Source organism: Apium graveolens, chromosome 6, assembly GCF_009905375.1.
Source record: "Apium graveolens cultivar Ventura chromosome 6, ASM990537v1, whole genome shotgun sequence".
Lineage (NCBI taxonomy): Eukaryota > Viridiplantae > Streptophyta > Magnoliopsida > Apiales > Apiaceae > Apium > Apium graveolens.
Genome location: NC_133652.1, coordinates 23,791,134 through 23,818,851, shown reverse-complemented (window position 1 = coordinate 23,818,851; position 27,718 = coordinate 23,791,134). Strand labels below are relative to the sequence as shown.

At 36.6% G+C, this 27,718-nt stretch overlaps 1 protein-coding gene and 1 pseudogene across 1 annotated transcript; both read left to right on the top strand.

Moving 5' to 3' along the window:
• The first annotated feature begins 10,636 nt into the window (after positions 1–10,636).
• LOC141664301 (uncharacterized) lies at positions 10,637–12,300 on the top strand. The gene is made up of 3 exons (XM_074470221.1): positions 10,637–10,794; positions 11,638–11,921; positions 12,050–12,300. Exons 1-3 carry the CDS (start codon positions 10,740–10,742, stop codon positions 12,215–12,217), a joined length of 507 nt encoding a protein of 168 aa, XP_074326322.1. The 5' UTR covers positions 10,637–10,739; the 3' UTR covers positions 12,218–12,300.
• A 1,480-nt stretch (positions 12,301–13,780) lies between these two features.
• Positions 13,781–17,619, top strand: LOC141667949 (putative CDP-diacylglycerol--inositol 3-phosphatidyltransferase 2; annotated as a pseudogene).
• Positions 17,620–27,718: the final 10,099 nt, after the last annotated feature.

The window sequence follows — 27,718 nt, the reverse complement described above, 5'->3', positions numbered from 1 at the left end:
TGTTTTAAGTGTAGATGTGTGGTTTAACTTGTTTTGATTAATGATTTATCGTTTTAAGGCTATCTAAATATGACGAGTTAACTGATTTATGACATGGCTAAATGGAAAATTGTGACATGTATATTGTGATTGTCATTGGTCAGTGATATGTATAAGTATTGATTAAAATTGATTGGTCCTTTTATGGAGTATTTGCTTCGGGACTTGCCTTCGTAGTACAAATATGGGTTGTTGAAATGGGTGGTCCAATACTTATTGCAGCATATCTGCCTCTTCAGACTCTGGTTTCAGGCTTCTGCCTTTTTGAGTGAGGCATTCTCTTTGGGAAGGTGTGTTTGAACAACAAGGGTTGAACTTACCTCTGTAGTACTGTTTATTATTTCTCATTATAAATAAAGCATATTGTAAATTAATTAATAGTTAACCAAAGACACCTACCTTGGGTCATTCACCTAGTCTTTGGTATTATCTTCCCTGAATTTGTTACACTTAAGATTTTTAAAAGCGTAATATGTTTTTGCACATTTCTGCAGCATCTGTTGAGTTTTGTGGAGTCTTTTAATTAAGCCCACGAAAATAGATTATTCAGATTCAGATTAGTTTATGGATTAGTCTACTTTTCAGATTTGGACTATAATTTTAATATAGGCCCAGTTTCTTCTCTTATAAATACTCATGTAATTGTAAAATCATAACACAACAAATTGTGAGAGATCAATACAAAATTAGTGCGGCTTGTGGAGTAGGAATTTCTGAACCATGTAAATCTTTGTCTTGTATGATTGTCGTTTATTTTCTTGTTCTTGTTTATTCGCTTTGGGTTTTGCTTTCGTTGTTGTATACTCAACAACTGGTATCAAGAGCCTAGGTGTTCAGGCGAGTGGGAGCGATGGCAAAAGATGGGAAGGTAAAGATCGACAAATTTGATGGCAAAGGTTATGGGTTTTGGAAGATGCAAATTGAGGATTATTTGTATAAAAAAAACTACATGAACCATTGAAAGAGAAGAAACCAACTGCAATGAAGGATGAAGAATGGAAGCTTTTGGACAGGCAGGCTCTGGGGGTTGTCAGGTTGACTTTGGCGAAGAACGTTGCTTACAATATCGTCAAGGAAATGACAACTTATAGTTTGATTAAGGCTTTGTCAAACATGTATGAGAAGTCATCTGCTTCAAATAAGGTGTATTTGATTCGCTTGTTAGTTGCCACTAGATTGAATGAAGGAGATTGTGTTGCTGATCATGTGAACGAATTTAATTCTATCCTAGCAAGATTGGCATCGGTGGATATTAAATTCGATGATGAAGTACAAGCCTTGTTGTTGGCATCCTCATTACCAGACAGTTGGTCGGGAATTGTCACTGCTATAAGTAATTCATCTGGGAGCGGCAAGATGACTTTTGATGGAGTTCGAGATTCGATTTTTGGAGAAGATATTCATAGGAGAAACTATGGAGAGTCGTCAGGTTCCTTGTTGAGTGCTGAGAGTAGAGGCAGAAAGTTCGAAAAGGGGCAGAATAAGGGGCGTAGCAGATCGAAGTTACAGAAGAGAGGACAATCCAAAGATCGCAAGGATATTGTTTGTTGGAATTGTCAGATGAAGGGTCACTTTAGAAATCAGTGCACGGCTCTCGCGGCTCCTAAAGGAAAGAGTAAAGAGGATAATTCAGCTAACGTAGTTGAAGAAGTGGAGGATGACGATGTTTTGATTTGTTGTGTTGAATCATGGGTTATGGATTCTGGTGCATCATTCCATGCTACCCCTTGCAAGGATTTAATGTTAAATTTCGGAGTTAGAAATTTTGGTAAAGTTCGTCTTGCTGATGATAAGACTTAGGATATTGTGGGCATGGGAGATATTAATTTCAGAACCTCTTTGGGAACTAGATGGACGTTGAAAGATGTAAGGTACATTCCTGGACTGAAGAAGATGTTGTTATCTGTGGGTCAGTTAGATAAGGAAGGGTATCGAGTTACTTTCGGAGACGGACAGTGGAAGGTTATAAAGGGGAATTTGGTCATTGCTGATGAGATTGAGTCTTCAACTTTATGGCACCAAAGACTTGGTCATATGAGTGAAAAAGGTATGAAGCTATTAACTTCGAAGGGGAAGATTCTAGAGTTGAAGAATGTGGAAGTTGGATTCCGTGAGCCATGTGTTCTTGGAAAGCAGAAACGTGTTACTTTTGCAAAATCAGGGAGGACCCCCAAAGCTAAGAAGTTAGAGCTAGTTCATACAGATGTATATGGTCCTACAACAGTTGCGTCGTTGGGTGGATCTCGCTATTATGTCACTTTCATTGATGATTCCACTAGAAAGGTATGGGTTTATTTTTTGAAGAATAAATCAGATGTGTTTGCTACTTTCAAGAAGTGGAAGACTGAAGTTGAAAATCAGACCAGTTTAAAAGTGAAGAGTTTGATGTCAGATAATGGAAGTGAATACAGTAGTGATGAGTTAAAAGTTATTGCGCGGAATTTGGGATTAGAATGATTAAAACTATTTCAGAGACACCACAACAGAATGGTGTTGCAGAGCGCATGAATAGAACCTTGAATGAGAGGGCCAAGAGTATGAGATTACCTGCAGGGTTGCCAAAGATGTTTTGGGCTGATGCAGTTAGCACAACTGCGTATCTCATAAATAGAGGACCTTCAAGTCCTTTGGGGTTCAAGATTCCTGAAGAAGAGTGGCAGGAAAAAGAGGTAAATCTTTCACACTTGCGAGTTTTTGGTTATGTTTCTTATGTGCGTGTTAAAGATTCTGAAAGGGACAAGCTTGATCTGAAAGCAAAGAAGTGTATCTTTATTGGTTATGGCTCAGATGATATAGGTTACCGTTTCTGGGATGAACTGACTAAGAAGGTCGTTAGAAGTAGAGATGTTACTTTTAATGAGAATGCAGTGTATAAGGATAAGCTTGTAGTTGATTCTGAGTTTACAAAGGAACAACCTGAGAAAGAGGAAGCAGTTCTTGAAGATATTACAGAAACAGATCTTACAAAAAATAGTGGGAGTTCAGAGAATGCTGATGACAGGGTTCCAGTAACTCCACAGACTGAGGTAAGAAAATCTAGCAGAAGTATGAGGCCACCACAAAGATATTCTCCTTCAGCATATTATATGTTATTGATCGAGAACGGGGAGCCTCAGTGTTATTCAGAGGCAGTACAAGTGGATGATTCAGTTCAGTGGAAATCAGCCATGGATGAGGAGATGAGTTCTCTTGAGAAGAATGAGACTTGGCCTTTACAGAGTTACCAGCAGGAAAGAAGGCTTTACAGAATAAGTGGGTGTTCAGGATCAAAGAAGAACATGATGGCGGCAAGAGATACAAGGCAAGGTTAGTAGTCAAGGATTATCAACAGAAAAAGGGTATTGACTATACCGATATATTTTCTCCCGTTGTTAAGATTACTACAATTAGAATTGTGCTAAGTATTGTGGCTGTAGAGGAGTTACATCTAGAGCAACTAGATGTTAAGACTTCATTCTTACATGGTGATCTTGAGAAAGACATCTACATGGTTCAGCCAGAGGGATTTCAGGTAGCTGGGAAAGAAAGCCTTGTTTGCAAGCTTATAAAAAGTTTGTATGGTTCAAAGCAAGCACCGGGACAATGGTACTTGAAGTTTGACAGCTTTATGATGAAGAATGGGTACACGAGGAGTGTTATGGATCATTATTGTTACTTTAAACAGTTTGATTCATCTTATATCATATTGTTGTTGTATGTTGATGACATGTTGATAGCAGGATCAAACATGAGGGAAATCAACATGTTAAAGAGACAGATGTCTGAGGAGTTTGAGATGGAGGATATGGGTGCAGCAAAACAAATACTTGGTATGAGCATCATAAGGGATATAGCTAAAGGTACTCTAAAATTATCTCAAGAGAAGTATGTTGAGAAATTGTTGCAGAAATTCAGTGTCCAGGATGCGAAGACCAGAAGTATACCGTTGGCGAGTCACTTTAATCTCACAAAGAAGCAATCACCTAAAACGGATGAAGGCAAGAAAGATATGGCTAAAGTTCCTTATGCATCTGCAGTTGGCAGTTTAATGTATGTTATGGTGTGTACAAGGCCAGACATTGCTCATGCAGTGGGAGTTGTTAGCAGATTTATGTCTAATCCAGGAAGAGAGCATTGGGAAGCAATCAAGTGGTTGTTACGCTACTTGAAAGGCACATCCAAGGTTGTACTATGTTTCAGTAAGAAATATATTATCTTGGAAGGGTTCTGTGATGCAGATTTGGGTGGATGTTTGGATACAAGATAAAGTACAATGGGTTATATTTTCACTTTGGGTAGCACCGCAGTTAGTTAGATGTCTCGACTTCAAAAGAGTGTTGCTCTTTCAACCACAGAAGCAGAATATATGGCTATCTCTGAAGCTAGCAGGGAGATAATTTGGTTGAAGAATTTTCTTGAGGAGTTGGGAAAGAAACAGGCGGACAGTGCTTTGTAAAGTGACAGTTAGAGTGCTATTCATCTTACGAAGAATTCCGTGTTTCATGCTAGGATGAATCATATTCAGCTGAGATATCACTTTACAAGATAGTTGATAAGCAATGGTACTTTGTCCTTGAAGAAAATCCTTGGTTCAAAGAATCCTGCAGATATGTTGACTAAGGTAGTTACGAATAAAAAGTTGAAGCTTTGCGTAGTTTCAACTGGCCTTCAGAATTGATTGATGAGAAGGCGCTGCACTAGTTAGAGTTATTAATTGAAGAATTGATTTTACTAGACTTACAAGAGTGAAGTGAAGATTGGCCAGACTTCAAGTGGGAGATTGTTGGGTTTTGTGGAGTCTTTTAATTAAGCCCACGAAAATAGACTATTCAAATTCAGATTCAGATTATTTTATGGATTAGTCTACTTTTCAGATTTGTACTGTAATTTTGATATAGGCCTAGTTTATTCTCTTATAAATACTCATGTATTTGTAAAATCATAACACAACAAATTATGAGAGATCAATACAAAATTAGTGCGGCTTGTGGAGTAGGAATTTCCGAACCATGTAAATCTTTGTCTTGTGTGATTGTCGTTTATTTTCTTGTTCTTGTTTATTCGCTTTGGGTTTTGCTTTCGTTGTTGTATACTCAACAGCATCATCAGATCTGTATTAGGGCTCTACCTGGTGATATGGGGTAAGAATAAGAAGAATTTGCAGTTTGATTTTTTACTATTTTTTTGCAAATGTCGTACTCGAGGAGATCTAGGTGTGTTTTAGTGTTTAAATTTAAATAAGGAATGTGTTTACGAGATGATGTATTGAAAAGTTGTACTTAGTTTTTTTGTTGGCTTTGATTTTAGGTACTTTCACTCTCCTTCACCATACAAGAGGTATAAAAGATCAGTTTCAGCTGCACACCCTGGATGAGTCAGATAAATCCAAATGTGAACATCAACCTCGACCTCGATGAGTCGGATAAATTGATAGAATTCGATAGGCCTGAGTAGTAATTCTCACGATTTCGCTTTTGATTTCATGCACTTGTAGTTAACTTGAAAGTGGTAATTTCAAATTACGGTTGGACATGTTTAGTAGGACATGTTTAGTAGGACATGTTTACTTTGGATTGCCTTGGATTTAGTACCGGTACTTAGCAGTTATTCTGGATTGTAATTTTTGTGATTGTGAATGATTACCAATTTTGGCAGATTATATGTAATGGGAAATGATATTTTCAAATGTTATATTTCTTTTTTTTTATAAATAAGGTGTTGGAATAGCCCTTTAAAGTGTAACAAACAATGTAAATGGTCTAGATTTATGTGTTGGCAAAACATTAAAAAGTGTAGTTAAAACTTATAATAACTATTAGTGTAGACACATAATATTCTAAAAAGTGTTACCATAAATAAATAGAGTTACCAATGAAAAGGTATTTGTTTAGAAAAAAAATCTTTTGGTAACACCACTTTGATGTAACAAAACTATAGTGTTGTAACCATAGATCAATAGTTACAACTGGGAAGATGTTACCATAAATTGAGAAATGTAGGCATAGACCCTCTATGGTCACACCTATGCCAGTGTAATCTAAAAATCGAAAGTGTAACCACAGACCCCTAAGATGACGCCCACATTGGTGACAAACTGGTTTTTCGGAAAAGTGTAACCATAGCCCAATTTTTTACGTACAACCACACTTTTTGGCCTTGAATAACACTTTTTTTACCGTTACAATAGGCCATATATGGTGTAATGTGTATGGAGCTGTAAATTGTCTAATAATTCTTGGTTCTTCACAATATGCTTTAAAATTATTCGACATAAATTCCCCCCTCTATCAGTTCTGAAAATTTTAATTTTCTTGCTAAGTCCATCTTCAATGTTGGCACGAAATTTTTTGAAAATAGAGAAAGCTTCACTTTATTTTTAAGCATATAAACCCACATAATCCGGCTATAGTCGTCAACTAACAAGAAAAATATCAATTAACTGCAAATGTTGTTGGTGTAATCGGGCCACAAAGGTCTCCATGAATGAGCTCCAACACCCATTTTGCACTGAACTTCGCTTGGAGGGTCAAAATAAAATAATATAATATATACTAATTACGTGGGCCAAAAGAGTTATACAATTGAACTATAAAATAATATAATATATACTAATTACGTAGGCTAAAAGAGTTATACAATTAAACTAGTGTAAACAAAATTAAAATTAAAATTATTAGTTGGTTGGAATGATAGCCCCCGAACAAAAGAAAATAATATACATGTATTCTAAACTATTATTACATTAAATATTAAAGGTTTGGTAATTGGTTGTTCGATAATTGCTTAAATTACATAATTATAGTAGTTCACGGTTCCCCGTAACTCACCCACCGGGTCCCTTAAATGTGCATTTTGAAAAAATTACACATATTAAAAAACTGGTAGTTGGATAAAAAAATTCTTTGAACATCCAAAACTAATATCTTAAAAATTGAGGTTCCAAGTTCCATCTAAATTTTAAATTAGTCAAACTTGAAATTATAAACTATTATAATTGGAGGCTCAGTTCATTAAAAATGGATAACTACGAGAGAATAATTTATAATTATGTCACCTAAGAGCCAGGCGGTTTACCGGCTATTGCGTGAGGTCTTCTTGTGGTTTACCCAGTACGCGACTGCGGGTTCCCTACTGAAAAAATGGGTAGGGGCAACAATTAGTAAGAGGTGATGATTATAATGGGGTGTAGGAATTGAATACCTAATTTATTTAAACCAAAACTAAAAGCATTTTTAATTTATTAGACACCAAATTTTTGATAAGCATGTAGCAATAGAATTAAAACAAAAAAAAATACTTTGTTATACTTTAAAGATTGTTTATTTATAAATTTGGTTATTACCGTTTTACTAAAAATTGTCTTACACAATAATATTTGTCTCACTCAATTCCTCCTCTTACAAAAAAACTCTTGCAAATATTATTTTATTATAATTATTTCATGTTGATAATAATATTTTTTTTTCAAAATTATGAAAATTTAAATTATTAAATGAATCCAAATATAAGAAGCAATCATGATAATTGTTGTACTAAATCATCATAATTACTACAAGAAAAATTACCCACTAAAATTAACACTACATGAAAAACGGCTAAATTTGACCGAAAATTTTCAGTCATATTTACCTAAATTTGACCACCACCGGTCATATTTAGTTAAATTTAACCGAATTGTGTCGGTCTTTTTTAAGCTGGTTAAATTTAGCAAAATCGGTTAAAATTAACATAAAATTGACCGATTAAATTTGACCAAATTTTTGAAAATTTTAAAATTTGATTTTTTTGAATTTTGCCGCTAAAAATTTTAAAATTTGAAAATTTGTGAATTTGCCGCCTAACGTAAAGCAAATTTGACCGCATTTCATCAAATTTATAAATTTGATCGAAGGAGGTCAAATTTAACTCTAACCCATATTTGTCAAATGCAGTAACTTCCCGATACATTCTGCTAAGTTTCTACCAAAAATCTACTATAACACATAATTTTTATTATAATGATTTTGTGTCACTAATCAATATACAATTTATGTTATATAAATAATTAACACAACAAAATAATTACAAATCATATTTCATAATTATTAATATTATTTTCATTACAAACTTACTCATAGAACTTAACTAAAACTTTCAAATCGAATTCTAAAACACTACTTTCTCTTTATTTAGTTTGACGGAAATGGTTACCGGATATTGGTTGGTTAATGAATATGCTCCCGTCACCGGAATAACTAATTCGATTGTTGAAAATGATTTTTTCACCAAATTTTGACAAGTTAGAATTTGTTATTGTTAATGTTATATGAAACAAAGTTTGTAAGAGATTAGTTTAGCATGTATGAATATTTAAATATTTGTATATTTATGTATATATATTTGTGTATATTTGTGTTTATGATTTATGGGAGAAGGTAGAGAGAGGTGGATGTGTGGGACAGGGTATGAAGAGAGGTGGAGAGGAAAAGATGAAAGAGATAATGGAGGAATTAGAATGTATATATATGTATATAATGTGTTTATATGTAAAAGGGAGTTGCTGTGAAGAATCTGGACCATTGGATTGTAATTTTGGTTAGTTAAATTTGGACTGTATGATGTGTTTCACATCGATCGCTGACATGGCATCAAATTTGATCGCGATTTTTTTTCTAAAATTGTTATCATATTACTAAAATGTATAGATCTTGACATCCGTACGGTTGGATCATTTATAAATATTTTCAAAAAAATCGTTACATTAATATGGAACTAAACACTAGTAAGAAGTACTCGTCAAACTACTGGTTGATTGTTAAAATAGCAAACCAAATACATTTACATTTTCTAAAAAATTTATCATATCACTAAAATATATAAATTTTGACATCCGTACGATTATATCATTCATAAATAATTTTAAAAAAAATAAAACATCAATATGGGACTAAACACTCGTAAGAAGTATTTGTTAAACTATTGGTTGACTGTTTAAATAGCAAACTAAATATGTATATTTTTTCTAAAATTATTATCATATTACTAGATATATAGATCTTGACATCCGTACGATTGGATCATTCATAAATATTTTTAAAAAAATCGAAACATTAATATGGGACTAAACACGAATAAAAAATACTCGTCAAACTACTGGTTGACTGCTAAAATAGCAAATCAAATATATTTATTTTTTTCTAAACTTTTTATCATATCACTAAAATATATCGATATTGACATTTGTAAGGTTGGATCATTAATAAATATATTTAGAAAAATCGAAACATTAATATGGCACAAAACAGTAGTAAGAAATACTCGTCAAACTACTAGTTGACCGTTAAAATATCAAACCAAATACATTATTTTTTTAAAAAAATATTTATTATATTACAAAAATTGACTACTCGCACGTCGTCAGTCAAATTTGATTTTAATAATATTCATTTATTTTGGGCGGGAAATTTAACGCCAAAATATAAATTTAACCGCCCCTAAATATGATTGTTTGCGGTCAAATTTACAGCTAACAAATTTTGTTCACTTGGCGGGAAGTTTCCATTTCTTTTTTTAGGACTCAAAAAATAAAAATGACCGAACAAATTTGACCAAAAAATAAATTTGACTGCCGCTAGTCAAAATTAAATATTGACCATTAGTAAATAAATATTTGACCTCAAATTTGACTGCTTTCTGTCAAATATAAGTCTGACCAGTTATAAATAAAAGTTGACCGTAAATATTTAGCTAGTCAAATTTAACCGCAGTCATATTTAGCTAGTCAAATTTATCCTTGTTTTTTTTTGTAGTGTAAGAAACATGTAACTGTTTCAATTATTTATTTCAAATTTTGCAATTCATTAAAAATGAATACTATTATTTTAATAACAAATTTTAGTACTCTATGATTAGTATGTTAATATTATATCTTTTTATTTGACGATTCATTCAAATTAAAGTTGAAGAAATTTTTCATAAATTAAAAAACAAAGTGCCTAATTAGTTTTCATTAAAATAAAATTATTGTTATAATTGTAGTGCTTTATTAAACAAAAAGTGCCTAACTGGTTTTCATAGAAATAGAATTATTGTTGTATTTATATTACTCAATTAAAAAGATTTTCATCTTGAGACTTTAGTCTCTTAGAATTCAAATTTATAAAACTCAACTTATATTGCATTATAAAACATTGACATCTCCGCCTAGCCATATACACCTCACCTTATTTTTCTTGACCTGTATAAGCCCCTCTCCCCTCTTCCATAATTACTTAACTCTATTAGAGTTGTTTGGTTTATTTTCCTTATATTGCATTTTAAAACATTGACATCTCCGCCTAGCCATGTACACCTCATCTTATTTGTCTTGACCTGTATAAGCCTCTCTCCCGTCTTCCCCGTCTTCCATAATTACTTAACTCTATTAGAGTTGTTTGGTTTATTTTCTTTAAAACTATCTACGGCAAAATCATAATTTAAGTGTGGTTGTAACAATTTTTCTTTGGAGGGGTTATGGATCTATTTAGGTTTCTCATTCTTATGTTATATGCAATGGTGCTTAATAATGTAACACCAACACTAGTAATTGTAATTCTGGAGAACAAAATAAAAAGAGAGATGTTGTGATAGAGTTGAAAAATTTACCACATGTGCCACCCGGATTTCACTTTGTCCCGTCTTATTGTCTGCTAATCTCCGATTATTTAGTCAAAAAAATTTTGGGTGTTCCCTTGGCTTCAGACATGGTCAGGGTCAGGGATGGAATTCAGCAACTTGACCCTCAACAACATAAATTCAGTAAGTGTTTCCTTTATCTACCTTATTTTATCTCTGGTTAATTAATTGTAGCAATTATGCTTTAATTTTATTTTGTTTTATTCTTGATTAATCTTTCTTATTCGGTTAGATCTAGTTTATTATGATAACACCATATTGAAAACTCTTAATTAGTTTAATCTATTTTATCTCTTGGGATCCTGGGTTTAGATCCATTTATTAGTCCATTTTTTCTATGTGTTACTTTAATCTATTAATGTGGAGTGGGTGTGTGTTAGTGTTTACTTAAACATGTTTAATGGGTAGAAATGAAAATTCTCAGGAGAACTTCTTTGATTTTCATATCATGAAATTTTAAATTATTAGTGGCTTAATTTTTCTTATCCTTCATTCCCATTTTCAATACTAACATTTTAAAACACTAATTTGTTGATTTGAATTGGATTGTGTTGCATGAGTTTTTTATATGTTTGTGAGTAAGTGTAAATGTTTTACACCTTAAAAAAACTATCTTTTTTTTGTGTTCATTCTCCCCTTTTTTTGTGTTCATTCTCCCCTTTTTTCTTATGATAGTTAAGTATTTGTGAAAAAATTGATTGAAAGATAAATTAGGGCAAAAAATGTCCAAATACATTTTTATCCCTAGATATAAATTGTAGTTATATAATACTTTCTAATATTTAAATTTTTCTTTGCATCTTTTTTTTTGCTATTAGATTATAAATTTTCATTATGTATTCATATATGTGCTCTTTGTTTGTAGTCTTTTTTTATTTAATATGTATTACTTGATTGGCGAAATTATATAATTCTGATAGAGTTTTCATAGCTATGATTTAATACTTTTGGTATACAAATGTCCAGAAGAGGAGTTCGCTCACTGCCAAGATAATGAAGCATATTACATCACAAATAAAGGACAAAGAAAGACAGCAGGAGGAGGAGAATTGGAAACAAGTGTTATCATTGAGACTACTAGTGGGTATTGGAGAGAAAAGAAAAAAGATTTACCAGTCTATAATGGGGATGATCTTATCGGCCATAAAACAAGTTATGTTTTTTGTAGCAGGGAAAATGATGAGACATCCTGGACAATGGATGCATTGGCTGTCAATCCAGAGATAATTCCAGTTGCTGCTAAGAATCAGGTAGATAAAATTGATTTGCTTAAATTATGACCAAACAAAATTGTAATATATGCATTGTTTTTTAAAAAAAAAAAATTGTACTCGGTTTAGTAATGAATATCAATCCTCGTTTTCCATTTGTTTGACAGATTAAAGACACCATTGCGTGTAGGATATTTAGAGTAAAACCATCAAAGACATCAGAGGAATCCTCCAACGAGTATGAAGACTTCGAAGAAGAAGAAGAAGATCTGGAGATGGAAGAATTAGAGGAGGAGGCTGAAGAGCAAATGGGAGAAGTAGTAGATGAAAATTAGGAATACAAATTTTATGTAAGAATAAAAATTTGATGTAAGAATATTTTGTAGGGGACTTAATTGGTGTCTCTTACTAATGTTTGCGTTTATGGTGAAGGCAAGAAACCATTTTTTAAAAAAAATCCTAATGTTCCTTTTGTCATTAATATTTTTCTATGTGGTAAAGCAATTTTATTAAAAATTGTAATTTTGATGGTTGAAATAAATTTTATTGAAAATATTTTACATTAAAATCATTGTTTAATATATTATAACTAGCATTATTTACCTGTATTTGTGGATAATTTATTTAGATTAGCTAATTTCTTTCAATTAACCAATTCACTATAATAATTTTTTAATAAGATTAAAGTAGTCACTAAATATTTCAACCGAAATTTACTTCAAACCAGTAATTTTATTATAATCGTGTTAACAATTTTATAATTGGTTTTGTAAAATATTTATTTTATTTCAAAAAATTTACTTCAACAGTTTAATAAAATTATATTAATTGCATCAATTTTTTCCACCAAGTTTAGCTTCATCCAAAGAGATAAAGTACCACTAAACAAAGCTGCTCTCCCAACCCCTCACTAAAAATAATCTTTTGATTATGTTTTCTGACTTTTATTTATTTTACTAATTAATATCTCATTTTATTTTAAGTTTTAGTACTTGTGGGTGTTTTTTTATTAAACAAGATCACAATTCATTCATTTAAAAAATGGACATCACCTCAAGTTTATACTAGTGTTTGTATGTAACTGTAAACAAAGAGAAAGTACTTCTGAACGTGCTGATCATTCAATTAAAAACAATTACAAAGATAAATACACCTGTGAGCAGATGTGATCCTAAAAACAAGGACTTACTCTCCTAAAAGATAGCAGCTTCCTAACGTTTTATTCAACAACTCTCTGCACTATCTCAGCTAATAATATGACCAAGTCACACACTAAAACAAAGAAATAACCTAACATGCAATAATTAAATAAGCACGCTCTTGATTAAAACCAACATTCTCTCCTTAATCTAAGCGGGCTTGTGCAGATTCTTGATGACTAGTAACGTCCTCATCCTCTCAAATTTCACGGTTGCTAGAGCCTTTGTCAATGTATCAGCCCTTTCGAGATCAGTTCTTACATGCTTGATAACTATCTCACCCCGTTCAATACATTCGCGGATGAAATGATAGCGTATTTCTATATGCTTACTACGATCATGGAATACTAGGTTCCGACATAGCTTCCAGTGACTTGGCTTAATAAATTTCTCAACCAAATGGCTTGGCAGGCAGCCGCTATTGTCGTCACAAACTCCGCCTCACAAGACGATAGTGCCACACAGCGTTGTTTTTGTGAAACCCAAGTGACAAGACTTTCATTTAAATAGAATGCCATACCTCCGGTACTTCTTCGATCGTCTACATGTCCAGCGAGATCGCTATCAGAGTATCCACATTGCTGATTACACTACTAGAAATAGTGCATACGACATCGATACTTAGACATCGGCACGTAATGCACCCGATGTTAAAAGGGTTTTTAACATTAGTTTGTAATTAAGCGATGTTTATAAGAATTTTGACATCGGTTTCGTATAGTAACCGTTATCTATGTTCAAATATTAGAAATGCCAAATAAACATTTTTAACTTTGACATCGGTTATTTTTACAAATCGTTGTCTATAACCAATTCTAAAAAAAAAATTTAAGTTATCATTTTTTCCCCACTTTCAGTATAAAATTTTCCCCCCTTAACTAAAAATTTTCCCCCTTCAACTCATTTTTTATTTCCCCCTTTTTTTAGAATATCTCCCCACATGCCCGACTCTCTCTCTCTCATCTCAAATCACCATTGTAGCTTTCTCTCACAAACAACGACTCCATCTTAAACACCATGTTTGTTCCTTTCGAGCCTCGACTTCATCTCCCTCATCTCTCGTCTCCTTCTCTTCTTTTTCACCCCTCCGACCCATAAACCCCCTAATTTAGACCTAGGGACCTAATTAAGCTCCAAATCGAGCTTTTTTCTGTATTCTCTCTTTCTCTTTTTTCTTTCGTCTCTCTCAGCGTCTCCCGATCAACACATCTTAAACACTAATTTATCCTGTTCTAATAATTTAGTACTCACAGTTTCACAAATTCAAATCACAAACCCTAATTCAGGCTTTGGTGAAAGCGATTGAGGATATTTTGATGAAAGTTAAGGAGTTTGTGTTACTTATGTTTATTAATTGTAGATGAATGCTCTATTTTTTAGTTTATTGTAGATGTAATTTATTATACTAAGGAATTGTTTATATTTTTAGGATGGGGAAAGTTTTAAAGCTGATGTTTTGGTGGGACAGAGTTGGAGACAAGATTTTTTTATCAATCTTCTCAAGTTTTTGGTTTTTTAGAATATTAATCTTTCATTCTTTTAATATATATCTTTCAGGTCTCATCTCCAGCATCCAAACCATTAGCTAATGTTCGGGATGCAAATTAGGGAGGTATCAGATCAGAGTGCTCTTTTTGTTTTGGTATTTCTTGTCCCTTTATCAATTTTACAGTCAATCCTCTTATCTTTATATGTTACGAGGAGTGACGGTAATAGAATGGGATGTTCCCATTTCTAGTACATTTCTAGGTTATATCTGTTAATTGCGTAATTGTGCTTGCTTGAGTATGTATTTATCAGAATGATTGATGATGTATTGTTTAAGGCCTTTGTGTGAAGATGAAATTAGAGCACATACACCGGTTATGATTTCGTGTACTGAGAATAGGAGAGAAGTTTGTGCCGTTCAGACGATTGCTAATAAGCAGATTGATAAAACCTTCATGTTTTTATTATTTGTGATTGCATATGAATATCATATTTTGAATTTGAGGGATCTTAATTAGAACATGAGATTAATTGAAACTTTTGCTAGGTCCTAGCTAGTCACAGTGACACTGGAGAAGGTATAATTGCTCGTCGTAAGTGTAGATTTTTATGTAAATTAATCGCCTCTTCCCTTCTTGGCATGATATTAATTGAATTATAAATGATGAATATAAGATCATCAGGCTTATCAAATGCATGTTTTCTTAACATGGTTTAGCAGTCTCAATTTAGCATGTATGGTAAAATATAAATAAATAGAGGGTGCCATATCTGCTTTACATATTGTAATGCAGGTTTAAATATTTAATACAAATAGAGTGCCTAGCATATATGTCAAATGTGATGAAAATGGAGTTGTATGATGTGCAACTGATTCTGTTTCTTTTTTTTGTATAGTTTCTACCTTTGGAGCTGTTTTGGATATGGTGACAGATAGGTATTTTCTATAAGACTTTCTTGGTTTTTTTCTAAGTTGTTATATCTTTCTGAACATTGTAATTGTCACAAACTTATTTCTTATCATCTTCATTAATTGTTTCATAATGTTTCATTGGCCATTTGGTTGTTCTATATGACGTGTCTTACAAGATTAGTACAGCTTGTCTACTGGTAATTCTTTCACAACTTTACAGGTTTGTATCATTTATATTTATAATTATTTAATTCTAATAAGTTTCAGCTTATGCATGTGAAGTTTGTTTACTTTCTTTTCTTCAGGCCTGGCTTTATTTTCATGTCATTGCTTGCTCTAGATATTGCCAGCCATTGGTTGCAAATGTATAGGTACTTGGATTTTCAGTTTTGTTTTTTATACATTAGACCATTAACATGTGTAGAGGTAATTATACTTGTAGAGTGACTGTCATTCATCAAAGATATTTTTAGAATGCTTCTATTTTTACAATTTTTTCATTGCAGTACTTTCTTGGTAGGAAAAGCTAGTCATAAAGATGTTAAAGACAGCACTAGTTGGCTATTTAGGGTATACTACAGAGATACGATGTTTATGGGTTATTGTTGTGTTGCATGTGAGGTGAGATTCTTTTCGCAAAATCTTACAATATGAAAATTGTTGTGTAGAAACGTTATGTCGCATGAATAACTTTTTGTTTTTTTAATCTCCGCAGGTTCCATACATAACATTGTTTCTTTTGGCAAACAGCCAAACTGAAAATATGACTGTCGTAAGCTTTGATTTGATAAAAAATTCAAGTTTTTAAGTTTAAGGTTTAGTTAACCGGGACATTAGATTACATATATTTTTATTTTCTTTTAGGTTCTTGTGGGGTTCGCTTGACAAAGTTTACTAAATTTCATTTTTCTTGGTTCGCTTCTCTTCGGGTGGGGAATCAAGCAATATGTCAATTTTATACAGGTAACAAACAATGCCTGAAAATTCATCTCAAACTCATATTTACTGGAGTTTCTTTTCTCAGAGAAAACTTGTGGTGCTTTTTTTTATCCTACGGAATTTCTAGGCTTGTAAAAACATTAAAAGAATTTAATGTGATGTTCGAGGAAGCTTTTTAAAGTCCTTATAGTTTCAGGTAGAATCCAAACGCCGAAGGAGATGACATTCTGGAGGTGTCCCTTTTGACATTCTGATGGAAAACTTTCAAGCTAATATATTATCTTACATTAGCCATTTGGTCCCTATCTTGTGATGTTTTTTAAGTTTTGGGAAAATATCATGAAAGAATATCTATTTGGTTATGTTTTTTTTTTAAACTTATTTGGTTATGTTTTGTTTTAGTAAATTCTGCTCACCCAGTATAAGATGGAGTGCAAGCTACTGACTGTGATTTGAAAATCACCATCACCATCTTCATTGATGATTATGATTTATAATGAAGATATTATTGTTTACCATATTTTAAACTTTTAATGTTTCAGCATTTATGTCATCTATGTATGAATACCAATATAACTGGATGTCTTTCTTGAGCAATTACTATTTCATATAAGTTTGACTCACATTTACAAGGTCTTAGAGAATTATGGCAGCAAAGAAAGTCCGTGTTTCAAAATAAACACATGGATGTGCACACAAAGCTTATGAGAAAGTACAAGCAAGTTCCAGAATACTTATTGGGATCATCACTGCCACGACTAACCAGGTATCCCTCTATAAATTTATGTAATTTTTACTTATTCTGCTCTAAAATTTATTTATACATTTATTAAGATACTTGGTATGCATTTGTTGCGATTTACTTGTAAAGGTATCAGTATTTAGGTATAACTGCTTCATGCCTGACCAAGTGTGTATATTCTTAGTGTTCATATGAGATTAGTTTTGCATCTTTGAACACATTTAATATTCTTTGGGGACTTATTGGACCTCAAAGAATTTTCGGGAATCTTGGCTAATACTCTGCTATTAACTGGTTCTTTTTAGCAGGAGCAATAATTCCTCTTCTAGTTTGGATTGCGCACAAGGCCTTCCCTAGTCAGCACTGGATAAAACTTGAAAGTCCTCTTATTGTATGAAATGGATGATAGTGATTTTGCAATGTTTTCTCATATAATCTGGCTGGTAAATTGCCCACGAAAACTTGGAAACTTGGAAATGGGGGTGCGAAACTTAATTGCAAGAAGTGACTCAGAGTTGGTAGTGAATCAGGTGAATGGGGGATTTCAAGCGCGAGGCCCGTGAACAGAATTATACTTGAGATGTACACAACGCCTGATTGGAATGTTCAAAGAAGTTAGATTGGAATGCGTTCCGCGGGAGAAAAACAGTAATGTGGATGCTCTGGCAAAAATGGGGTCGCAACAAGAGGCTGTATTGTTAGGATCCATCCCTCTTGAAATCCAGGAGGTTCCTAGTATCCCAGAGATAGAAACTATGCAAGTGGATGAGGCTCCCAAGGAAACATGGATGACGCCCATTCTAGCTTACATTCGCAAGGGAACACTCCCCGAGGATAAGTTTATGGCTCGTCGACTCCGTTATCAAACCACAAGATATGTGATATACGATGAAGTCCTGTACAAGAGAGGGTTCAACCAACCTCTGCTCAGGTGTGTTGGAGAAGAAGAAGGAAATTACATCCTAAGAGAGGTGCATGAAGGAATCTGTGGCAATCACTCGGGGGGTAGCTCGTTGGCAATGAAAGTGTTGCGCCAAGGGTATTATTGGCCCACAATGAGAGAAGATGCTACAAATTTCGTCAAGGCATGTGATCGCTGCCAGCATTTTGCAAACTACTCATCTATGCCGGCTACACTCTTGACGCCTATGGCAAGCCCATGGCCGTTCGCCATGTGGGGAATTGATCTTATCGGAGAATTGCCGAAAGCTAAAGGAGACGTCAAGTATGCAGTGGTTGCGGTCGATTACTTTACTAAATGGGCGGAAGCTATGCCACTGGCTACTATCACCGCAAAGAAAATCAGGGATTTCGTTTTCAACTCAATCGTATGCAGGTTTGGAATCCCTTACAAGCTTGTTTCCGACAATGGAAAGCAGTTTGATAGCAAGGAGTTGTGACAATTATGTGAGGAATTGAAAATCAAGAAGGAGTTTGCAGCGGTTTATCATCCTCAAAGTAATGGACAAACAGAAGCTGTTAACAAGATAATAAAGCATACCCTCAAAACCAAGCTGGAGGAACGTAAAGGGAATTGGCCTGAAGAACTCCAGAAGGTGATGTGGTCATACAACACTACGCCACGATCTACTACGGGAGAAACGCCGTTTATGCTGACTTACGGCTATGAAGCTATGGTCCCCATGGAAGTTGGATCAGGATCACTTCGCAGAGATTGTTACAGGAAAGAAGATGCTGAGGTTAATCAAAGGCTTCATTTAGATCTCTTAGAGGAGACGAGGGAAAATTCTCATCTAAGGCTAGCGGCGTATCAGCAACGCGCCGCAAGGTATTATAACAAGAAGGTAAAGGGACAATTGCTGAAGGTGGGAGATTTGGTACTTAGGAAAGTGATGCCCAACATAAAGAACCCCCAACATGGAGTGTTTGGAGCTAATTGGGAAGGACTGTACAGAATAAAGTCCATTCAGTGGAAGGGGACTTATCACCTTGAAGATATGGAAGGAAAACTGGTTCTGCGAGCTTGGAATGCGGAACATCTCTGAAAGTATTACCAGTAAGGCGCGGTTTTGGCCCCTTACATATTTCTTTTATTATTTTAGGTTATGCCCGGATTATAGGTTAGAATTAAATAAATTCCTCCTAGCCTAGGGGGGTAGTGTATGTACTACTTACCTTGGAACTAGTTGAAGGATCATTTTTAGAAATAATTTCTCCACAAAGCATAGTAGCCGTGGGACTGGTGCACTTTTGACACCAGAGCGCATTACGAATAAAATTTTGAAAATTTCCAAAAGTTTATTTGCTCAGTTTGTTTGGTTTCATAACGCGTCCTAAACGTAGGGCGCGCCCTAAGCTAGGGTTTTATATGAACGATAACTGTAGTGGTTGTCAAAAAGGAACAATGAAACTCAAGTAAAATGTACTATTTTCAAGGATGCACCCAAGTTATCTTGGTTGATGCTCCTTTAGACTGAATGTTACTGTAATATTGACAACATAATTGAAAAAAGAAAAGTCCTTGTTAAGGACACGTCCTGCTTGAAGAATGATGTAAGGCGCGTCAAAACCATAGGACGCGCCCACTTGTGCCTTGGTTAAACACATAAGTTGCGTCTAGCTGGAGAAGACGCGCCCTCAGTGGGAGTTGCTTAATGGAGTGAAAAATAATAACAATGAGTCAAAGGGGACGCCCCCTTAACACAAGGCGCGCCCATATAAATGGCCAATTGAGTAAAAAAATAAGTGCAAGTGAATGTTCAAAAATAGTCTTTACAACTTGCAAGGCTTCAAGGGGCCAGCACCCTTTAATAGTTCAAGTACATAAAAGATAAAGGACACGTCCTAAGTAGGAGGCGCGTCCTGTGGCTTGTCTTGGCCTTCTGCAGGGGGAGGCTGAGTCTGAAGTGGAGCAGGATCAGGGGACGCGTCCTCTGCCTCTAAGCCCAGAAAAATCCTCTTGTTCTTGATGGATTCTGCGGCCCTGACCCTGAAATCATTTACCCATATCTGGGTATCTGCATCAAACTTTGAGAATGTATACTCTGGGTCGTTGGAAATGAACCCAGAGCACCATTCTTCAAATCCAGCCTGGAAGCCGTGCTGATAAACCAGTTTTTTCTCCTCTGTCCATCCATGCAGCCTATCATCATTCAGGGTGTCAAGCTCCAGCTGCATGGTGGAATTCAGGGCGATGACACTGTCCATTTGCTTCTCTATTGCGGAGACATTGCCTTCCTACACAGCTTTTTCCGTTTCTAGACGTGTCCTCTCCCCCTCCAGGCATCAGATTTCAGCATCTTTTTCTTGGGTAAGCAGGGCAATGTGTTTTTCCAGAGATTTGATCTTGTCTTCGGCCTGGCTCTTTGCAGTGTCTGTAACAGCAAGACGCGCCCTAAGCCTGGCAGCCATGTTAGCGCTCTGCCTGGCATGCAGGTGAAGCTCGGCTGCAGCCTTGACCATGGCCTCCTCCGTTTGCTGCTCCGTTCTAAAAGTCCAACCTCTGACTTCATCCTCTGTGAAATTTCCAACAGAGGACGCGCCTAGGTATCTGAGAACGAAAGACTGGTCATCAGGAACAGTCTTTTGACGCTTTGAGGGCGCGTCCTCCATGCTTTCAGGAATGTCTAGCACAGTGGTGTCGATTATCTTGGGAGGAGGAGAAGGAGTTGCAATAGGAGTTGGGGTTTTTACCTTTGGATCGACCTTTGTAGGAGTCTGTTTCCTTGCCCTTAGTTTTTTGGAAGCCCCAATTGCGAATCCTTTGGGGAGTGAGGCCATATCTGTAATAGAAACAGGAAAAGATATTAGTTAAAGGCATTAAGACGCGTCCAGGGAGCAAGACGCGCCCATGTTGTGATATAGAATTCTACATGCATGGCAGATTAAAAGGAAGAAGGTACATGAAAAGATGGTAACCAAAATGAGTAAATGCATAAAGATATAATCAGGAAAATGAAAGACATGAGTAATGCATATATGTATCAAGCAAACAATGACGCGCCCTACACATATGGCGCGCCCATCCTAGAGACATGTTGGCTGTGACAGGTTATGGAAAAACTTGAACTGTAGGAATATAGAACAAGAAGGACTTGTCCTGTGAAAAAACGCGCCCTTAGCAGATGTATGTGCATGAAACACCTTTGATTCTTATGTAAGTTAACATTTTTTTTGAATGGGGAGCTAATTTTTGTAGCTATGGACGCGTCCAAAATTTATGACGCGTCCTCCCTCACTTAAACTTACCTTGTTCTAAGTTGAATTGCTTACTAATGTCAATCTTGACGACCTCTGCGGCACTGAGGCCCCTGGTTTTTTTTGAAGTTGTGAGAACAGGTTTTCCGTTATGAAATTCACGGAACTTGCAGATAGAGCCAACCCGGGGTGATAACGCGCCCACTAGCTTGAGGTTGTCTTCTGTAATCATGTCTTTGAGGTTAAAATGCTTCTCTGCATACTGGAGAACCTTGTCTGCCCTCTTTTTCCTTTTCCCTGATAGTTTTTTCTGGACTCTTTTATCTAGAGATAAAGGATGGTAAGAATTTGTTAAAGAAAAAAGGGAGGACGCGCCATACCAAGAGGGCGCGTCCGGTATATGAAAATATGTTTTTGAGTCACTTACTTGGTTCTAGGTTGAAACGAACACGGGATCTCTTGACGTCATAGATATAAAAGAAGGGTTCTTTCCAATCCCTTTCATGGCTGATCTTGCCTTCATTAAATCCCTTGTTGTTCAGCCACTTGTTGACAACGAAGAAGTGATAACCAGGAATTGATTTTCTTATGCTGAAAAAGAAGCTGAATTCCTTCATAGAGGGCGCGCCCAGCTTGAGGTTGTGATACATCATGTACAAAGCCCAAGCCAGTTTGTATGAGTGTGGAGACAACTGGATCGGAGCGACGTCATACCACTTCAGGATCTTCTTAATGTATGGGTGCAAGGGCGCGCCCACGCCTAGAGAAATCAATTTTGGGGTAAGCACCATTCGGGGAATCCTTTGATTCCCAATGTTAAAAATATGTGGCCTCATGGTTCGAAGAGGGCGCGCCCAGATGCCTTCCATGTCGTAGTATTTCATGTGCCACTGGATTTCCAGGTCAGACGCAGTAGAATCAAGGGCTACGCATGCCAGCTTACTCTCTCTTTTCCTTCTGGCATTCTTCTCTGCTTCAGTAAGGGTACCGAGCCTCGCCCAGTCACAATCTATTTCTACATCTGAAGGTTCCCAATGCTCTAGGGGAGGATCAGACTTTTGAGGAGATACGGGATACGTCTCAGGGTCAGGAATCCTTCTTTCGAATTCACTTACACTGTGTGGGGACGCGTCCCCAGAAGGAGCCGCGCCCTGAGAAGATGACAAGTCCTGTGTGTTTGACGTGTCCATATCAGAAATAGCCATTCCTTGAGGTTTTTGGCTTGTAGTAGGGATAATTTCGTCGTCCGTCCAATCTTCGATGGCGGCCCTTGTATGGAGAATTGGAGTTCTTTGCCTTTTGACTCCCTTCTTTTCCATTCTTGAAATTATGGGAATATGGTCCATGGAGTCAGAGCTGGAATCAGACATTATTGAGTTTTTTGATTTAAGGGAACGGAAGACGCGCCTTTCTGCTCTAAGGAAGGAATTTGTCCTGTGGATGTTGGGAAAGTCGGGTTTAAAAGCTATCAGATGTGGGGAGTAGATTCCGAGGCGTTTGTTGAGGGCTTTGAATGGATGAAATGGCGAGAAGGAGGACGCGTCCTCCAGCTGCAAAAGAATGAATAAAAATTTGAGGACGCGTCCATTTATGTAAAAAAAAAAGATGGAAAAAAGGATACTGGAAGGGCGCGTCCTAATAAAACTTTGGCCCTATATTACCTTTGTTTGGGACAGCTTAAATATGTCTTAAATTAGGGGATACAGGACGCGCCCTATCGGGAAGATGCGTCCAACATTATTACAATGGTGGAATGTTAATCGACTGTTAACAATTTGAGGGAAATATGATGAAATCCTAGAAACATGTAGTTGGGAGATCAGGGAAGCAAAACATGTTATAGTTACAGATATATACACATATACATACAAGGAGAGCTAAGAATGGTGCATGGAAACTCGAAGCATATGAACGGGTTTTTGCTCATTAAACTCGATTTACTTAGTTAAATAAGAAAGTAAAGGAAGATTTGTATACCTTGTGAGTTGGCGGTTGGATTGAGCTAAAGAAACAGGGAAATGGCTGAATAGATCACCGGAATTTGGACCTCGAAACTCCTGCTTGAAAAGGCGGCAATGGCGGTTGTATGAGAGAGAGAAAGAGATGGTGGTGGTGGTATGGTGCAGCTAGGGTATTTATAGAAGAAGGACGACCCTAAGGACGACAGCTGTACACCACATGCAGAAGGTGAAAGTAAGACGCGTCTTCCTGTCATGACGCGTCCACATATTTTGAGCCAAATTTTTCTTGGAAAGAAATTCCAATTTTGTTTTTAACTGCAAATGGAATTTGGGGGTAGTTGTTATACCCAAAATTTGGCATTGGATTGACTCGGGTCAAACGCGGGCTAATTACAGTCAAACTCAGTATTGCGTTGTGAAAGTGAGGACGCGTCCAAGTATTCAGGGCGCGCCTACTTGGGAAGGGATATGCTACGAGGCGAGAAGAGTGCATGGTCAAGGAAGGTCATGTCCAGGCGTTATGGATGCGTCAATAATTATGAAAGTGCTTGGAAGGTGAAATCTTATGGTGATGGATGCTTTAGGACGCGCCTACCTTAGCAAGGATGTGTCGTAGAAAGTGAAATGTTGTGCATGATGGTTTAGAGGAGACGGTGCAAGTCTAATAAGGTTAAGGACGCGCCCTATATTCTAGGACGTGTCCTGTGACTTTACATGTTATAAGAAACGATTAAAGCAGGGTTGGATTTGTGGAGGTTAGGACGCGCCCAATTGGTTAGGACGCGTCCTGTGTTTGATCTATATACTTTTGATGTTGAATTCAGGACAAAGCTTGCATGGAGAGGAGCAATGGAGGATTATTTTTACTAATGTATTTATTGCAGGTACTCTCTGAAGGATTCCCTCCTTGAGACGGTCAAGGAGGGGGATGTCCGTGAAAAGCTTGAAGGCCTCCAGGGGTATGCCTGATGATTGAAGGCCTCCTCCTGTATTCAACGGGTGTCCTCGTTGGGGATGTGGGGTTTACTTTGGTGTGTGCTTTGGGAGCTCTGTTCTTGTATTCAACGGGTGTCCTCGTTGGAGAACTTTGGAGTCATCCTGTACTTTGCACCCAAGAGCTTGGGATCACCTGTCCTGCTATCTGGTGGGTTATCCTCATTCGGGGGACAGGGACGCGTCTGGCATTTGGGGTGAACCGTGGCTATACCTGCGTTCGTAAATCAAGGGAGATAGTTGTAGCGGAGTGTTATCCTTGCGCAGAGAGATGCACTATCCGTGAAGTCCTACGATTACGGATGAGCCTTGGGCCTTTGCGGTTGGGCCTCATAGTTGGACATTCCTAAAGCTAGCGGAAGATGGATATCGGATGGGCTTCTACTGGGCTTAGGAGTAAGAAGTCTAAACTCATTAGACTTCCTGTTCTACGAGAACTACGTCAGGCTTGATCCCTATATAAAGGGTACGTAGGCACATTGAGAGGGTAAGAAGTTGAGAGCTGATAAGAGAGCCACCACTTACTCTGATCAATCTCAGCCTAAAACAACCACAATCAACCACACACCGCTTAAGTTTCCGGCAAAGAACCACCGTCACAGATCTTAGTTCCGGCGAGAAACCTCAATCTTTGTTGTTACCAGATTCCTCCGTCAACACCAGAGAATTCCAGAGGATATACTTTTGTCTCTGGCAGACAAAACCACGGCTAAGAAAGCATGTGATGCTCTAAAAATGATGTGTCTTGGGGCTGATCGCGTAAGAAAAGCGAAGGTACAAACTCTGAAATCAGAGTTTGAAGGGCTGAGAATGAAGGACACGGAGGATTTAGATGATTTCTACATGAAATTAAATGGTCTAGTTGCTAAGATATAAGCTTTGGGTGAGACTATTGATGAAAACTATGTAGTAAAGAAGCTTCTTAGAGCTGTTCCACCAAAGTTCCTACAGATTGCATCCACAATTGAACAATTCTCAGACTTGGAGGCGATGTCAGTGGAGGAGGCGATCGGGTCTTTGAAGGCCCATGAAGAACGACTCAAGAGTCAAAATGAGCCCACTGCGGGACAACTCTTGCTCACAGAGGCAGAATGGATGAAGAGGGAGAATGACACAGGGCATTTATTGTTAACCAGGGAAGAATGGCTCAAGAGATCAAGTGTGAGAGGACAAAGTGGTAATGGAGATTACCGTGTAAATCGTGGTGGCCAGAATAGGAGCAAAGTTAAGTGTTTTAACTGCTTTGGTTATGGCCATTATGCAGCGGAGTGCCGCAAGCCCAAGCGTGAGAAAGACTCGTGACAGGAGGTGAATTTTTTACAAACACATGATGATGAGCCTGCCTTGTTAATGGCAGAGTGTGGTGGGCAAGAGACTCTATTGAATGAAGAAAATATGGTGCCAAGGTTGGCTTCAGGGGGTGATACTAAACAAAGAGATTCAAATGTATGGTATCTAGATAATAGGGCGAGTAATCACATGTCAGGACAACTCTCAAAGTTCACAAGCCTGGATAAAACAGTGTGCGGGGAGGTGCATTTCGGAGATGGATCGACCGTGAGCATAAAAGGGAAAGGCACAGTGACATTTAAATGCAAAAATGGTACAGAACGCACGTTTGAAGAGGTATATTATATCCCAAACCTTTGCAATAACATTATAAGTTTGGGTCAATTATCTGAAAATGGCAATAGAGTTGTGTTGAATGGATGTTTTTTATGGATATATGATGCACAAGGAAAGTTGCTTATGAAGGTCAAGAGGTCGGTAAATAGATTGTATAAAATCATTCTAGACAGTGTTGAACCCAGTTGTTTATTATCTAAGGTAGAGAATGTATCATGGCTATGGCATTCATGCCTCGGCCATGTAAACATTCAAGCTTTGATGTTGCTGTCCAAGAATAAGATGGATAATGGCTTTCCAGTAATAAATCAGCCTAAGGAGACATGTACGAATTGTTTAATGTCAAAGCAAGTTCGAAAATCTTTTCCAACACAAGCAAAATATAGAGCAAAATGTGTTCTTAATTTGGTTTCATGGAGACTTGTGTGGACCAATAACCCCGGGTCTGGAGGCTATAAGTATTTCTTTCTTTTAGTCGATGATTACAGTAGAGCTATGTGGGTCTACATGCTCAAAGGAAAGGATGAGGCTTTCGATGCATTCAAACGTTTTCGAACTCAGGTTAAAAATAGTCCAGAGAAGAAGGTGAAAGTGGTTCGTACCGACAGGGGTGGTGAGTTCTGCTCTAAATAGTTCTTATCCTACTGTGAACATGCAGGCATTGAACGTCATTTTATGGCCCCCTACACACCACAACAAAATGGTGTGGTAGAGAGACGTAATCGGACAATTGTTGCCATGGCTAGAAGCTTTCTAAAGTCTATGCAGTTACCTCTGTTCTTGTGGGGGGAGGCCATACGGCATTCTGTTTATGTTTTGAACAGGCTCCCAATGCGTGCACTTTCAAATTTAACACCATATGAGGCGTGGACAGGTGTGAAGCCGGATATTGCACACATACGAGTTTTTGGATGCGTTTGTCATATGAAAATTCTAAGTGTACTAACTGGTAAACTAGATGATCGCAGCAAAAGAGTTATAAATCTTGGAAAGGAACCCAGGACGAAGGCATATCACATGTACGATCCCGTACTAAATAATCTATAATTCCTGTTAGACCTAATTCAAACAGCTGTCAACACTAGACAAGTTTTAGATTATATCCAACACTTTCCCTTGTAATCCTCTCAAACTTTTATGTTTAAATCTTTAATGACCAATAGCTTTCTCATTCTCTAAAACTTAACTGCAAGTAATGCTTCTATCAAAGAGTCTGCTCGCTGATTCTCGCTGCTAATGTTCTTTACAACAATCTCCCCACGATCGATACACTCTCTTATAAAATGATATCGAATATCGATATGCTTACTTCTCCCACGAAATACCGGGGTCTTGGCTAAATCAATTGCGGATTAGTTATCTATATATATGATTACTTGTCCAACTTTCTCCCTTGTCAGTTGTATTAACATATTTCGAAGCCATATTCCCTCGCATGCCGCAGCCGTAGTTGCCATAAACTCTGCCGCGCAGCTTGATAATGCAACACACCGCTTTTTTTGAGAAACCCATGTCACCAGACTCTCATTAAGATAAAAAAACCATGCCTCCTATCAATTTTCTATCTTTAACATGACCTGCAAGGTGACTATCAGAATAACTAGTTAACATATTGTTCCTTCCATCTGGTGTGTATATCAAACCATACTCCAATGTGCCTCGAATGTATCACAGTATTCTTTTAATAGCATTTAGATGCATCACAGTTGGACGCTCCATGTATCTACTTATAATGCATACAGAATAGGCTATATCAGGTCGAGCATGCACAAGGTAGCGCAAACCTTGCACCATGTTTTAAATCTCGTTGAATCCAC

Coding starts and splice junctions, on each gene's coding strand:
- LOC141664301 (XM_074470221.1), top strand. CDS start 10,740: ATGGTCAGGGTCAGGGATGGAATTCAGCAACTTGACCCTCAACAACAT. Junction 10,795..11,637: donor CCCTCAACAACATAAATTCA/GTAAGTGTTTCC, acceptor ACAAATGTCCAG/AAGAGGAGTTCGCTCACTGC. Junction 11,922..12,049: donor CAGTTGCTGCTAAGAATCAG/GTAGATAAAATT, acceptor TTTGTTTGACAG/ATTAAAGACACCATTGCGTG.